Below are 14,753 nucleotides of genomic sequence, written 5' to 3' on the forward strand. Positions count from 1 at the left end.
CTACACTACATTCTGAGAATCATGATCTGAAGTTGGATTACACACAAGGAATTTCAACTATCTGCTCTGTAAACTCAATTTCATAACCTTCATGTTCCTCTAATGAATTTTTCAAGAACTGTAGTGAAAAGTATACTGATTTCAAAACACACAGAAGTTTTCAGTAGTAGTAAATTTTTCATTTTCTTCTCCAGGGTTGGGTATCCTCTTATAGCCTCTGCTGCACCCCACACCACTATAAGTGGCTGCAGCCACAGCAGCTGCTGAGCCCATTAACTCTCCCTTGCCCCTGCTCCACGCCGATTACTGCAGAGCAAGAGGCAGCCCTGAAACTCTCTTATTATCCCACACAGAAAAAGGATGAGTCATGGATGGTTCTTATCTAAGAATTTTTTCCAGTGGAAACCTGGAATTTTCTGGAAATGATATATTAAAAAAAATTACAGTATAACTTATCTGAATGTTTAGTGACATCAAATTGTGAGAGGAATAAGGTGGTGTTTACTATATACTATTACTGAATACATTCAACATATTATGTGTGCATATCTGAACCACAATGTACCCAAGACAAAGCAAAGAATTAAACGTTTCTGTGAACATCACATTCTCTGCTCCCTTCTCAAGGCAAGTAGGATCATAAAAAGATAATCAAAGCCAAATCTATGCCCAAGCTTGCTTTCTTTTCAGCAATGAAAACAAAACTCATAAGAGATTCATTTAATTAAAGCCTGTTTTCCAAGCAGGGGAATCTAAAGTCTGTGGTAGGCAGAACTTCTACAGAAAATGAAATATGATACTGGTTTCACCTTTTCAAAAATTAAATATGTGCTTCCTCTTGATTTAGCTTCCCCATAGTTCATTCATACATTTCTCAAAAAGCAGATGACAAATCAGTCATCTAACAAAAAATCAGAAGCATTCAAAATCTTTCTTCAATAGGATCGAGTATATTAACACCATTTGGAAGATATTATTGTCATGATGACAGTGGATGTTATAAATGTTATATGAACAATGATGTCCAAGTAGGAACATTAACTTCAGATTAAAAACCTGAAATTTATGCATTTCTTTCAGTGCTAGAATGAACATCAGCTTTTATCTGCATTTTTTTTCAACGATGAGAACTTCCAATCACAACCAAATAATATTTTTTTGCTCTGGATTTAAGACTAACTAGAAGAGACACTCCCCATGTTCTGCTCCTCACCCTAACCAACATTCAGCTGCAAAATCCACTCTGGTATTCCCACACTATTTGTTACACACTGCTGTTTTACAGAGCGGAAGCTTTACATGCTCTGAAAAGAAAACTGGTGACCCACCAGGTGTTGCAATGCTCTTTCTGACCACCTCGGGATTAGAGTGCACTTGGAAACAAAAGTGCACTTCTGATTTAAAAGGCAAGCAACAAATCAACAAACCTTGGGACTCAACAGAACTCGCAATCCAGTGTAAAATTCCTTTAGAACTTTTAAGATCATCCTCTCTTACTATTTTCCTTAATGTAAATGAATTGTCATGTGGAGGAGCCTCTATTTCTCCTGTGGTCATCTAACTCATTTGACTGAACATCTTAATCTGCTGGATAGAAAAATGTTCAGATAACATTTCCATTTCCATTTATTTACATGCAGCAACAATATTTAACGTACTGCTAAAATCAGTCACTAAAAATATACGTTAAGCAGAACCTACTCCCAAATCCCACTGAGATATTGTAGCTCAGGCCTTCAGGCAGCAAAAGAAAGGAAGGAAAAAGACAGTTGTTATTATATAAACATTAATTTCTTTTCTTACCTACACAGATCAACAGTGGTGCAAGAAGTTTCCACTTCCATTTTTTAAAATACATTTTGCAAAGATTAGAAATGCTGTATTTATTAGTGTAAAAATTTCATGGAACACTATTTTTGAAAAATAAAACAAAACAAACAAACCCCTACGGTACCTTGAACCAGTGAGTTCATAATACACATCTGTACTAATGTACGAAACTGCTTTAGCAGGGTCTTAGACAAATATTTCATTGGCATCTTTTGGAGAATACGGGAGGGACAAATGCACTAAAGCACACTATGCATGTTAGGTGCCTTACTGAGGAGTAATCCATGGAAACAAATTTGGGACCTGTAGTTCTGGAAAGAGTCAAGAAGAGAGCCAGTTCCAGAGAGGTGACTGAGAATGCCCACAATGGGCAAGCTGAAGTGGAAACACACCACATCAGCCCAAACAGATGAACAGCGTAGGTTTGTCCCAGGGGCTCTTCAGCTCTGTTAAATGTTTCCTTCTAGATGTAAAAGTTAGGTAGAAAAAGCACAGAGCCAAAAACCTAGAAGCCTAAACCACACTCCCACCCCCAGCAGCACTGATAGGAAGCTGTAAAAACAACAAAGCCTAATGATGCAAATACCAACAATGGAGTAGCATAATTTACAGTGGTTAAAGAAGACACAATTAGGTGTAATGGGAAGAAAAGAAGCAAAAAAGTAAATGTAAATTAAATATTGCACATTTTCCTAACAATGAGGTCTATTAGGAAGCAGATTAATCTCCCATTACTTGAGTAATTCAAAACCAAATAGAATACTTAAGACACTACTGGGAATAAACCTGTTCTGGAGAGATGGACTGGAAAATTTAGGACCATTTACATTTCCAGTTTCTAAGAGTTTATGATTCTACAGAAAAAAATTTTAAAAACAGTGAAAAAATCCATGGAAGTTACAAGAAGTACAAAATTAATAAATAAAATTTGTTGAAAAACATAATGGCCAATAACCTGTGTAATATTTTATACAATGTTTAAATAAAATAGTTTCCTTTTGTTTTGTCTGCAGTCTATGGAAATAATTTGATGATTCCCAACATTTAAGTCCTTTTTTTCAGTATTTTTCAGGTTTTTTCCAATGCATATTGGACTTAAGAGTTAAAAAGTTTAGTGATTTTTGTCTTCAACTCAATAAATATTAGACATTTCTAATTTTGCAAATGTGCTGAAAAGAACATTTGCAAAATAACCATCATTACAAAAAATTATAGCCAAACTTTTCTTAAACATAAATATACCCTTGAAAACTAAATAATGCAAGCTATTGTCTTGAATTTTTACTAACCTGGAAGACTCCACAAGCCAGCAATTTCCAAAGTTCTTAATTTCTTTTCTAGTTCTGCCACTCGATTACCTAGAATTCTTCAGAAAAAGAATAGTTGTTATACTAAGGTAACCGAAGTGCAATTGCTTACACCTTACAGCTGAATTTTTAATTTGCTACTTAACTAGCACAGTAGATCTGTATACAGTCATCTCTTTTCACTAAAAGCAATGGACAACCTCCTCCAGAGTTGAAAATTAAATATATTTGTCTAATCTATCCCATGTTTTTTAAGAAAAAAAAAAAAAAGGCCTAGGATGTACTGGACTTTCAATCTTTGCATTCAGTAAAGACAAAGAATAGCAACTCACAGTATTTCTACCTCCTCGCCTACAAATACCACTTTATTTTCTCTATAGCTAAACCCAGAAGGTAAAAGCTACACAGACAAAATATGGAAAATTCAAGACAACATCTAGATTGATTCTGAAGTTCCAAGACACAATTTTGGCCTAGTACTTTATTCAGAGAGGTTTCTCTATCACTAAGATTGCTTAAAATGGCAAGGAATACTTTTTCCAGTATACCTTTTTTTTAGTGTTGAACTGTTTTCTCCTTTACTAAAAAGCTTCAAGCCCTTTGGTGCCTTTATCACCCTCTCTTAGTTTTCACTGCATTCCCTGGGTCATCTCTTCTTTTGTATCTGATTTCATACACAAATACTATTTGCAGTTAGCTCTCCTGCAGGATTTAACTTTTAGTCTTAATTCTCTCCCCAGATCAAATGAGAGATTTCTATCTTGCAAAGAAAGCTCTTTTCTCCAATGAATTTTTGAAAGTGTTTCACAGACACAGCAAGTCTCCTGGAGTCAGAAGTCTTTAAATAAATCCCAAACAATACTCAACAGACTGAGAAACCTAGACGAGGCAGCAATTCTAAACATGACAGCACGGATTATGGACAGCAGGTTTTACTCATCAAATTACAGCAACAGGATAAGTCAGTTAAATTTGAACTGAATGCTGAGAAGGAGCATATCACAACACAGCAAGGCAACAGTATCTTCCCATGCACATCAGAGCTGTGTAATACTGCACTGGAGCTCTCCAGCGAGGGCTTTATGCGCAGACATTTGGCGTACTGGGAATGTCATTACTGACAAGATGGCAGATTCTGGGAAGGACATGAAGAATAGCAAACCCAGCAAATATCAAAGGGGCTAGAAAAATTGATTAACAAGGACTAAGTATTTTTGAAATCTCTACTGTGAGGGCTATGCAATGACACAACAAAAGCCTATAAGTATTTTAAAGACTACAAAAATATCAAGATGAGAGACGGAACATAAAATGGAAAGAGAAAGCTTATAATAAACATCAAAGAAAGCACTGAGAGGTACAGGGGTATGTCAGCTAAAAAGCAAACAGTTCATCACATTCAAAAGCAGAGAAGACATTTGGAAGCAGTTGTGTTTATTTCCCCACTGAAACTCAGTAATCCAGTATGTTACCAAGGTTATGATGGATCTATTACTGTCTTCTCCAATAAAAAGCAAAATTATTCAATTCTAGATTTCACTTTCAGAATGCTTTCCATCTGGTATGAAAGATTCAGCCTTAATAACTCTATTTTCATATCCCAGAGTATGGCCTGATATCCAGCAACTGTGCTCTGCAGCACAGCGCAACAGCTGACAGGGAAAGGCACAGAGCAGCTTTCAGGGAGCTCCACCTTGCACACAGGGAGCCCATTCCCACCCTCCTGCCTAAGCCCTCACCAAGGGTCAGCTGAAGGACATGGAGTTCCCCAGGCTTAGAGGGGCAGGGAACAGAGAGATCATGCAAGACTTCTTTCACAGCATGTTGGTTCAGGCAGGGAGCTGACAAAACAACATTGATTTGGCTAATGATTGTCACCACAAATGAGTCAGAAGTTCAGCACTTCTGCCAGGAAAAGAAAAAAATCCTTATTATTTTAGTAAGTATTTCACCAGTAGTTCCAGGATAAAAAAAAGGGGAAGGATGCTACCCTCCCTGCCAGCTAGCCATACCACAGAAGGAAACTCAACCCTCTGTATCAAGTTGTTACTACTGCTCCTGTTATTTAGGCAACAAGAGCAAAGTCACTTTTCTCTTGCTTGTCTTAAATTTTGTAATTAATTTATCAGCTGTACCACACTATTTCTAAAGGTTTTGGAGAAAATATATCCTGATAATACCTACTGAATTCTCAGAAGAGGTGCTGAGCTATTTTTTAACCTTTGTTGCAGGTTCTCACATAGAAGGATCATTGCATCTTGGAACAATGGTTGGCAAAAGCAGAGGACAACACTTAACCCCGCTCCTTTCATTCAGGAAGAGAGCAAAATACATTCAGTGATGAGTATGATTCTAGTTTGCCTCAAAAAAACATTATCTCAAGACAGGTATGAGAGAAATAAATCCTAAATAAAGCTGTAAGTTCTTATAGAAACATATTTTGCAAGATAAATGTGTAAGCAATTCTGAACACAGTGTGCTTTTTCGCATTTCTTTCTTTCTCCTCTGACCTCCAGATAATTTGCCACTTCCATATCTGTTGTGGGAAGACTGAGCTGGGTAGGCCTACCCGGGCAGGTATTTTTAAAGGGGCTGCATGGGCTGGTAGCATCAAAAAAATGTCTCTAGACCCAGTGGACCAGATCCTTCAACTAAAACAGAAGAATCATGGGATTCTTCGTGGACCCAGGTTCTCATAGCTATTTCCACTGTCCTCTGGTCATATGTTTAATACAACAAAGGAATTAGTCTAAGCCTCCCTCTAGGATAAAGTTTTACAGAAATCTATTGTTCTTGAAAAAGCAGCAATGCTCCCACCTGACTTTAGAAGATCCTTTCTGGCTCTCCCACAGTTTCCAACATACATGGCCATAATCTGAAGGGAGCTGTGGTGATTTACAGCACCTGAGCTCCATTCACCTCACTTTCAATTTACATCTTGCTACAGAAGACATACACCCTCATACAGATACAATCACCTAAATGCCTGTAAATAGAGTCTGTCACAATCACATATCTAGCTCTACACATCACACGGAAACATACTCAAGTTACAGACTGACACAATCCTTTTTGTAATTTTGGTGATGTCTGAGAGCTTGCCCAAGTTAGAAATGTTAAAATTAGTGCAACATGTCTGACCAGCAGAGCAGCTTCTACACTGATCTGGCTTGCATAGGTGCTGAGAATTTCAGGAACAAATTGCACTGAAAAGAATATCTAATAAATGGTTTATTGCTGGCAGAACAAAAAGGATTTTTATCCACTTGCTAGACAGGGTTAGGACTGTTTGGTTTTGCATTTATCTAACTACTTAATCTTGCAACGCACTACTGCATATAGAATTAATTTACAACTGCCTTTTCAAATTAAGCTAATGGACTTGTGAGGTAAAACACTGGACCTTCCTTAAACATAGCATTAGTAGCTACCAACCACCTAGGAAAAAACAATGTTTTCTTCCCAAACAACTACTTTTTTTTCTGAAAACTGAGGCTAAAAAGATAAAGGTTGGATTTAGTCTACTTGTTCCTCCTCACAAACTCCCACAGCTCCTTTTATCATGCCACATCTTTAGAAAAGCGGCAATAATAATAGTGTGTCTTTTCCAAGAACAATTGCCAATGGATGTTTTTAACAACAGTGTAACAGCAGAAAGTCAACTTCAATGGTGCACCCAAATTCTAATCTACATTTAAAAAATCCACAGCCTTGTTATTGCTTCAGCTAATCAGAAAACAAATCCATCATTCTGCTTGTGAAAACTCATATAGTGAACTCTCAATCTGCAAGCAACAAAAGAGGTTTAGACTTTAGAGTAGGTTAACTGTATGGAGGAAAGTAAGTTCATATGGTCTGGAAAGTCTCATTTACTGATAATAAAATCATCACTAGGTCAAAAAACTCCCAAATATCAAAAGCAGAACTTCTTCCCTGAATGAAACATTTACCCCAAAATCTCACATTCTTTACCCAATAAATCTCACTTTCTTCAAATGACAATCTTCAAATCTAACTGTGTCCTCCAAACATGCTCTTTGTGAAGAGAAAGATTTCTACCTTGTGATTTATGCGAAACTTTTTGTTGTTACAATTCTCTCTAGCCCCACCTCCTTCTCAACTTCCTACTTTGAATGGAGAAATGTCTTTAACAAAAGCATCTATCCATACTAGTACCGGTTTATGAACCTGTCCATTTATCTTGTACACTGACCACACTCTCACCTCCAACCTTCTCCAATAGATGGGCAGTTTCTTGCCCATTTTCAGAAGTCAGAAGTCTTTACTTTTAACTCTTTACATGGCAAATAAGTGCCCCCAACAACAGTTAATGCATCTCAAATAAAGGATGTCTTTCCTTGATGTCCTTTCTGCATTTCCCTTTTTCACCTTAGTTTTTGTATGTCTTAGGTGCTTCTACTTGTAGTGGTTCCCATTCCTCCTAGTCCTTAAAAGCTTCTTTAATCCAACTAAAGCCAAATGTGACAAAAAGAAGAAGCATACCACATAGGAATGTTTTTGAGGCTCTTCACTCAACTTGACCAGGATTTATCTTTCTTTTTTTTTTTTTCCTCTAAAGCATCTTGAACTGTCTACGACACTACAGTTCTGAGTGCACTTGTGATCTCGGACAGATGTGGAGTGTCACTTCCCTCTGAGACCTGATCTTCTGTTGGGCAGAGAATACCAGTTTGTGCATACATCCAACCTCTACTCCCGAGGTTATATGTGACCCATTGGGCTCTCAGACAAAAGAACTATATCTCCTCGTGAAGGCTTATCTCAAGAAAGCTCATACTCAATAGTTGAAAGCAGAGACTAGCATCAGAAAGCAAAGCCATCATTGCAGTGATATTTGAGAGCTGCAACAGACTGCACATGATCAAAGAGAAATACAAAGTTATGAAAGAACTTTGCAAAAAAAGAAAGAGCATGCAAAATAGAACACCAGGAAGTGATAAAGTATCAGGACGTAAAAGGTAAAGATTGGTTACACCTGGAATTAACTAAAGTTTTCTCTGGATGTTTTTCTTCTGATGTTACATTAGCAGTAAGAAGTGAGTAAGCAGGGATTAGCCCTTCTTTAGCACTGCTCTGTGCAGGAACTTCTCTTGCATCACAGGACAGACAGACACAAATTGACTGAGCTATCATCAGATAGATCTGGGCTACATTTTCACCGCTTTAGAATCCCTTTAGCTGATAAGGCATTTGCTGTCTCAAGGCTATTACGAGTAGCTATAAACTGCTCCTCTACTTCTGTTGCCACATCACTAAGAATTATGCAATAGAGTCCATCTAGTATCTAAGTTATCAATTTTCAAAATGAATCATCTATTCTAGTGCAATATAGTTTACTTCAGTACTACTCCTTCCCTTCATGAAAGATGTCTGTCTGTTGCTGACATCTGGTCCTGATGTGCTTTTGAGAAGCCTGAATAACCCCTGATTACCAGTAGTGACTCAGGGTTTAAAATAAAAAAACACAGAAGAAAGGGGGGGAAACTGAGCACAAAATCAAGGAACACTTCCTAGCTCTGATTTTCATACACTGTATAAGGACAATAATATCAGAATGTCAGAAAATGTGTCAAAAATTATTATATTCTGTCATGATAGAAACTGTACAAGCCACAAAGAATTCTGCTGATGAGCAGAAGAGCTAAGAGTAAACAAACTCTTCTTGAAAGTTCAGTTCAGATTTAAAAAAATATACATATATATATAGTAGTAATCCAACTGTGTTTATCTCCTTCAACTTTTGGTTAAATAACTTTAGGATCAACAGCTATCACTTGTAGGACACATAGGCTGCTAGCTTGAGACAAATATAACATTAACCTTTTCAGACCCTTTTCTAGGTGCAACACTTATTATCCCCACCAGTGTTCATTAAAAAATTCCTACATTACAACCAATTATCACAAATCTCCTCCGGTTCAAGGATGTTCTTCCTCCCTGAAGCTTTTCTTTAGCCATCCCTACAGACTTCCTGCTAGAAGTCTCCCCTGTGATATTATGGTTCATCTTAAACCTGAGCAGTAAACCAATCCTTGCCTAGCAGAGGCAGACATGTCTCTGTCAACCTCAGACTTTAATTTGAAAACGTAATTTTTCTCTAATCACATACCTGTCTTAAAAACTGAAGAATCTGCCAATTAACCATGACAATGAATTTTCTGTGAAAATGTATCTTCTTTCCCTTTTCCCTGAAACTCCCCCCAACCTATGACTTTTCCGTAGCTTGGTAAGTTCTGTTTTACTTAGAAGTCATGCCACCTACTTGTTGGTTTGTCTTTGATGTTGTATGACCATGTTTTTTTCATGGATGGTTTCCAGCAATGCAGTGGCCAGTGATTTGAGATCTGAAATGGACTGTGGTGTGGCTGGTAGGCTACATCCATGATCCTCCGACAACAACTCTTGGACTATAATGTTAAAAACACAAATGAGTTTTGGCTTCTCTATTCACCGAGATGCAACACAAACATTGACTAGTATTAAAGAACTACTCTCATCATTTAAATGAATACATATATTTTTCTTTCAATTAACAAACAAAGTGAAAAAGGCCAGAAATATAATTTCTAGCTGGCATAAAGATGGTGGCTTTCCAAGCTGATTGTTATTTCACAGCAAAAGCTAGAACAAGTATAGGCAGACACATCTTACATTAACTCAATTCTACTTTTGGAAAATTATTTGTGTTCAGAAGGAAACAAAATCATTCTTTTACAGCCCTACAGATTGGTCCAAACTGGTCATTTCTTTCCCGCTTACATTACAACTGAAGCCCACAAGGAAGCTTTTATATTACTTTTTAGAATTATTATATCCTTCAGGTTATTTAAGAGTGATGTGAAAATACAGTCACCCATGAACTCTTTCTCTGTAGCTTAGAGTCTGTACCTCTCAGCTGCATCAGGAAGTTCACAAGTATTGTTAAATTCTGTAACTAGAACCTGGCTCTGTCTCTCTCTCTCTATATATATATGTATGTATGCAAGTACATGGAGAAGAGCACAAAAGAGAAGTCAAAATCAGAAAAATGAGTTTAAGCCTACCATGACACTTACCACCGACCTTGTGTGTGTGAATGAATATACCTACATCTAAAAAGGAGGGCACAAGATATACAGTTTGGCTCAAAGAATTTTCTCTTCCCCATTTTTCCTAATCTTGGTATTTTCTTTTAAACGAGGAAAAGAGATTACTCTATTTTGCTACCCATGAAGAAACATGGGACACAAAGATTTCTCATAAAACATACAAATGTAAAAGCTTCCAAAAACAGTAGCAGAAAACCTGACTTTAGGCCCCTCAGCCAGTCTATTTTTATTTGGAATGTGAATTGTGACTGCCATTGTTATCAAAGCAAAGAGATGAATAAAGTGATTTGTCAGGGTCAAAGTTGCAGAGGGGGTTAGAGAGTAAAGAAAATATTTGGTAAAACTGATGGGGGAGAGAATGAAGGGCAAAAGAATTAACAAAAGAAGAAGCAGTAATCAAGAGGCAAATTTTATATTGTCAAGTCAATGAAGAGAAGGACAAGAATTAGCACATAATAATAAACAGGGAAAGAGAAGAGAGCTTTTGGTTTGATTGGTGAGGAAAGAGTTACTGAAATTAGGAGGTAAGATGAAAAGAATTCAATGAGATATGCAACACCATGCTGCATTTATGCAATACCTTGCTTTGCAGAAAGGACTCCAGTCAAAGCACTGCTACTGGATCTACTATGAGTCTTTGAATTTTTTCGTCTCTCTAGTGCATTCTAGGGAAACAATAAATATCTTATTTAGAAAAACAGTAGCCAACAAATCCTGTCATTAGGAGAAAAGAATCTGGAATTTTGGATTTTGGTCTCAGAACAATACTGCAGGGCCTAGAGCTTACCCCCATAGAAGCTATAAGCATATGACTCTCCTAGAGTATTATTATTTAGCCAAAACAGTCTCTGCAATGTTACAAAGACTCATTCTGTCTCGTTGCAATCACTTTACTGTAATCTCTCCCACCCGTTCCCCACAATGCATTTTTAAGACTCGCCTATTTTTTAATAATAGTGACAGTGAAGATACTGCAGTATCCTGTAGAGAATATTGGTCGGAAACAAACTCAGACTTTCCCCTACTTTTCTTAGGGAAAGCTCAAACTTCTCTATCAGAGTTTCTAGAAGCCCTTTTAGCAGCAAATACCGACTGTCAGGAATTAGAAGCAGAAAGATCCTGCTACAGAAGTCCAGCTCTTTCAAATACAGCTCAGTGAAACCAACCAGACCACGAACGTGCTCAGTTCTCACCAATAAACTGACTCACACTCCAAGAGACCCAAGTTGTGAGCACGAACAGAGGCTGAAATGAAGTTGGTACTTTGAGGAGCTCCTATTGACAATCCTAAGGTTATCCTTCTCTGCTCTGACAAGCAGCCCTCCCCTCCCACTCCCCAAAATCCGAAGAAAATAAGAGGGCTTAGCTTCAGGGAAGAGCAAACTCAGTCCTGAAGGTTTCATGTAAAACAGTATATACCTTAACCCGAACAATGAAGGCTTAGTGATTATTAAGATACATGAAGAAATAGCACAGCCATTAGGGGACAGGGAGACAAGATTTTTCTTGTGACAGCAGCACAGCTGCAGTCATTCACCACACACTGCATGATCTGCTACTTTTCACCTACCAATTGGCTGGAAGGCTGATTACCTGCCCCTGGAAAGAGGAGGGTTCCCCCACAGAACTTAAAAAAAGGTATTTAATTAATTTTTCAAAATGCTGTTAATAGGTATCCCTTTGTACTACCATCAGCTAAGAAGCCTATGAGGAAGACTGAGCACGTAATACATATACATAATAATATTGTCAGAATGTCAATGGTGGATTTTTCTTGCAAGACACAAATTTGCTCTTTAAATATATATAACATGAAAATGAACAATAAATTCCATGAACCATGAAGCACAGTTTAGATGATACACTGAGAGAATCTTACCTTATATTTAGTAATACTAGACTTAAGAAGGTTGACTTCTTCTTGAAGTTGTTTTAATCTCTCTTGAAGATACCTGAAAAAGAAGTAATCCTTTACTTCATGTTACCTTCAAGTACTGCCTTAAGCAGTCTTCTTTACTACTTGGCATGTCCTTTCTTTGAACTACTGAGAGTTCTTTTCCCTCTGCAGTTCTGTGAGGGATATAATAACAGAATCTTACTGCTCTTGACCCCATAAAACTTTAAGTACAGAAACAAATTGCATCAGAACAGGAGGCTGCCCTCCTGTTAGATTTGCCAAGCATGCTGCACAACTATTTTATATTGGTCCTCAGGTTTCTGGGGAGGAAAGCTAAAAGAATATATTTGCGTCTAGAGGAAATAGCCAGGAAGCATTTATGTGTGTCCTCTGTACTTGAAGGCCTGTGAGATGGACACATGAAGATTTGTATATATGTCAACAAAAGACTCAGCTATGCAGAACTTTTGCATTGCAATATCCATCACTTACTTGGCACTTCTCATTGGCAATCACAAAGTAGAAAATTTAACAATATAGTTGAAAAATGGTACACAGTTAAATGAAACAGTACAGTTCTTCCTAATACAGTTTATGCACTTGGATTAGACAGTTATTTCCACATAGGAAAATATATTTTTTATGTATAAAGGATTTATAAAATATCCTCTTTCATGTAGTGCAATTGCAGCTGTGTTAGGGTTAGTGACAATTTAATTATTTTAGAAAAAAACCATCATGACACTTTCAGGGGAGCAGGGGGCTTAATTCATACAGAATTCCATAGGCCATACGAAACTGAAAAAAACCCTGAAGCTGCTGGGAAGAAGTAATGCCTTTGGTATTAGACTTTCTTACCTGAAGCATAAGTCTTTGTAAATGAAAAGTGTCTTACAAGTTCTATTTCACTTTAAGGTAACTGTTGACATTAAGGGAGGTACCTGCTATGGCTCTGTCAGTGATTTCTCTCTGTCATTCTTAGTGGAGACCATAAAACATATTCTTTTTCCAAGGAAGTGGCAAGAATACGTGGGTGATTTCACCAGCAAATTCTGTTGGCAAATCATACTGAACACCTCTCCCTGTGGTGAAAATTATGTCTGAAAGTATTAACTCAGAGTATTCAAAGTCCTTGTTTTCAATCCAAGACTAGCCCATTACGGCTCACTAGGAGTTTCTCAAGACACAAATTTTTAATATTCTTTCTTTTGGTGCCATACAGTGACGGGAATAAAAAGGTCTGAACGTCTCTTCCTTTTCCATGTTTAGCTCTATTTGGGAACATCACTGACATCTCTGTAGCCAAATACAATATTGGTAATTTTCTGCAGCCTGACCTTCTCAATATTTGCTGCTTAGTTACAGTACAAACAACAACAATTACCAAAATCTCTTAACTTGTATTCTTGGATAAATTTTCTCTGAAGTTTTGTTGTGACTGACTACCTGACACTCCCATTACAGCAACGCACTGTATTTTCTAGGGAAATGGTAAGGTTTGCAATGCACTCACCTGTTCTCCATACATAAAGCATCTACGTCAATGATACGGTTTTCATGCCCTCCTAAGACATGATTCAGCTCTTGGTTTAGTCTGTCAGACTTATCTTGGTAAAAAGAACGTTCCTCTTTCACATCATGTAACTCATCCAGTGCAGCCTGAAGATCATATCTCAGAGTCTCAATCTGAGAAGAAAGGAGAGCTGCATCACTCTTTTAAAGTTTAAACAAAAGATTACCTAGCACCCAGCCTGAAAACAGCAATAAGCACATGTTTGAACAGGACTGATTTTGGACAGTCAGAAGTCTTTTCAAAGCTCATAACCTCAAGTACTTTCACTCTATTTTGGTAATATTTCATTAATTTGAAGTTAAGTAACTTTACCAGTTAGATTTGTTTTATAAAATTTCTAGAAAACAATTAAAATGTAACAGCAAAAGAAACATCAATCCCTACTACAATTCTGCTACAAACATATTAAGCTCATCTTAGAATATAATTTCTAGGACTCCAGGAATTAAGTCAACTGAATAAGAATCTGTCAAATTTGGCAAATGAAAAAAAGGTCTGTAAGTGGGAATTTATACTAATATGGGACTTGAGCAATGAAGTTTCACAGAATAGGAAGAAGAACAGAAAAAGTACAAAATAAGCCAGCATGGAGGCAACAGGGTGAGTTCTGCTATCAAGCAGAAGAGTGAAGAAGTCCAGTATGAAAGATATTCAAGGACAAAGAGCTTCAAACTTCCAAGGAGATGAAACTGTGAGTGTCAGAAAAGTCTGCAATGAATTCAGAAGTCTCCATCCACACCTCAGAAAACACGGATAAGCCAGGAAGGACAACAGACCATCATACGGAAAGAGGCCAGGTGATGAACAGAAAGAGAATGAGCTTGGGAACAGAGTTAGCAGAGAGGATCACCCTGGAAGAAGCCAAACAGCCTTTCTGGTAAGGCAAAATGGTGCTGCAGTTCAGTGAAGACTGAAAAATCAGAAATGTGAACCTTTCCTGGATCACAGAATGGTTCATTCAAGGTGGAACTGATAGGTAGGAATGAGTGTGGGAACAACAGAGAATATAACCCCCCCAAACTGCCCAGAAACTTATG

At 37.4% G+C, this 14,753-nt stretch overlaps 1 protein-coding gene across 4 annotated transcripts in view; it reads right to left on the reverse strand.

The window, feature by feature from the left end:
* The window catches only part of CCDC149 (coiled-coil domain containing 149), a 51,794-nt gene that overhangs the window by 10,661 nt on the left and 26,380 nt on the right, over positions 1-14,753 (reverse strand). For 3 of the 4 annotated variants that reach the window (XM_032685200.1, XM_032685198.1, XM_032685197.1), the window contains 6 exons: positions 13,657-13,829; positions 12,126-12,198; positions 10,827-10,911; positions 9,421-9,565; positions 3,120-3,196; positions 1,702-1,734 (listed from right to left, as the gene is read on the reverse strand). In XM_032685200.1, coding sequence (XP_032541091.1) covers positions 1,702-1,734; positions 3,120-3,196; positions 9,421-9,565; positions 10,827-10,911; positions 12,126-12,198; positions 13,657-13,829 — 586 coding nt within the window. The remainder of the gene's footprint in view (positions 1-1,701; positions 1,735-3,119; positions 3,197-9,420; positions 9,566-10,826; positions 10,912-12,125; positions 12,199-13,656; positions 13,830-14,753) is intronic. The other variant, XM_032685199.1, reaches the window with a different exon arrangement.

This window comes from Chiroxiphia lanceolata, chromosome 4 (genome assembly GCF_009829145.1).
Source record: "Chiroxiphia lanceolata isolate bChiLan1 chromosome 4, bChiLan1.pri, whole genome shotgun sequence".
In the NCBI taxonomy this organism is placed as follows: Eukaryota; Metazoa; Chordata; class Aves; order Passeriformes; family Pipridae; genus Chiroxiphia; species Chiroxiphia lanceolata.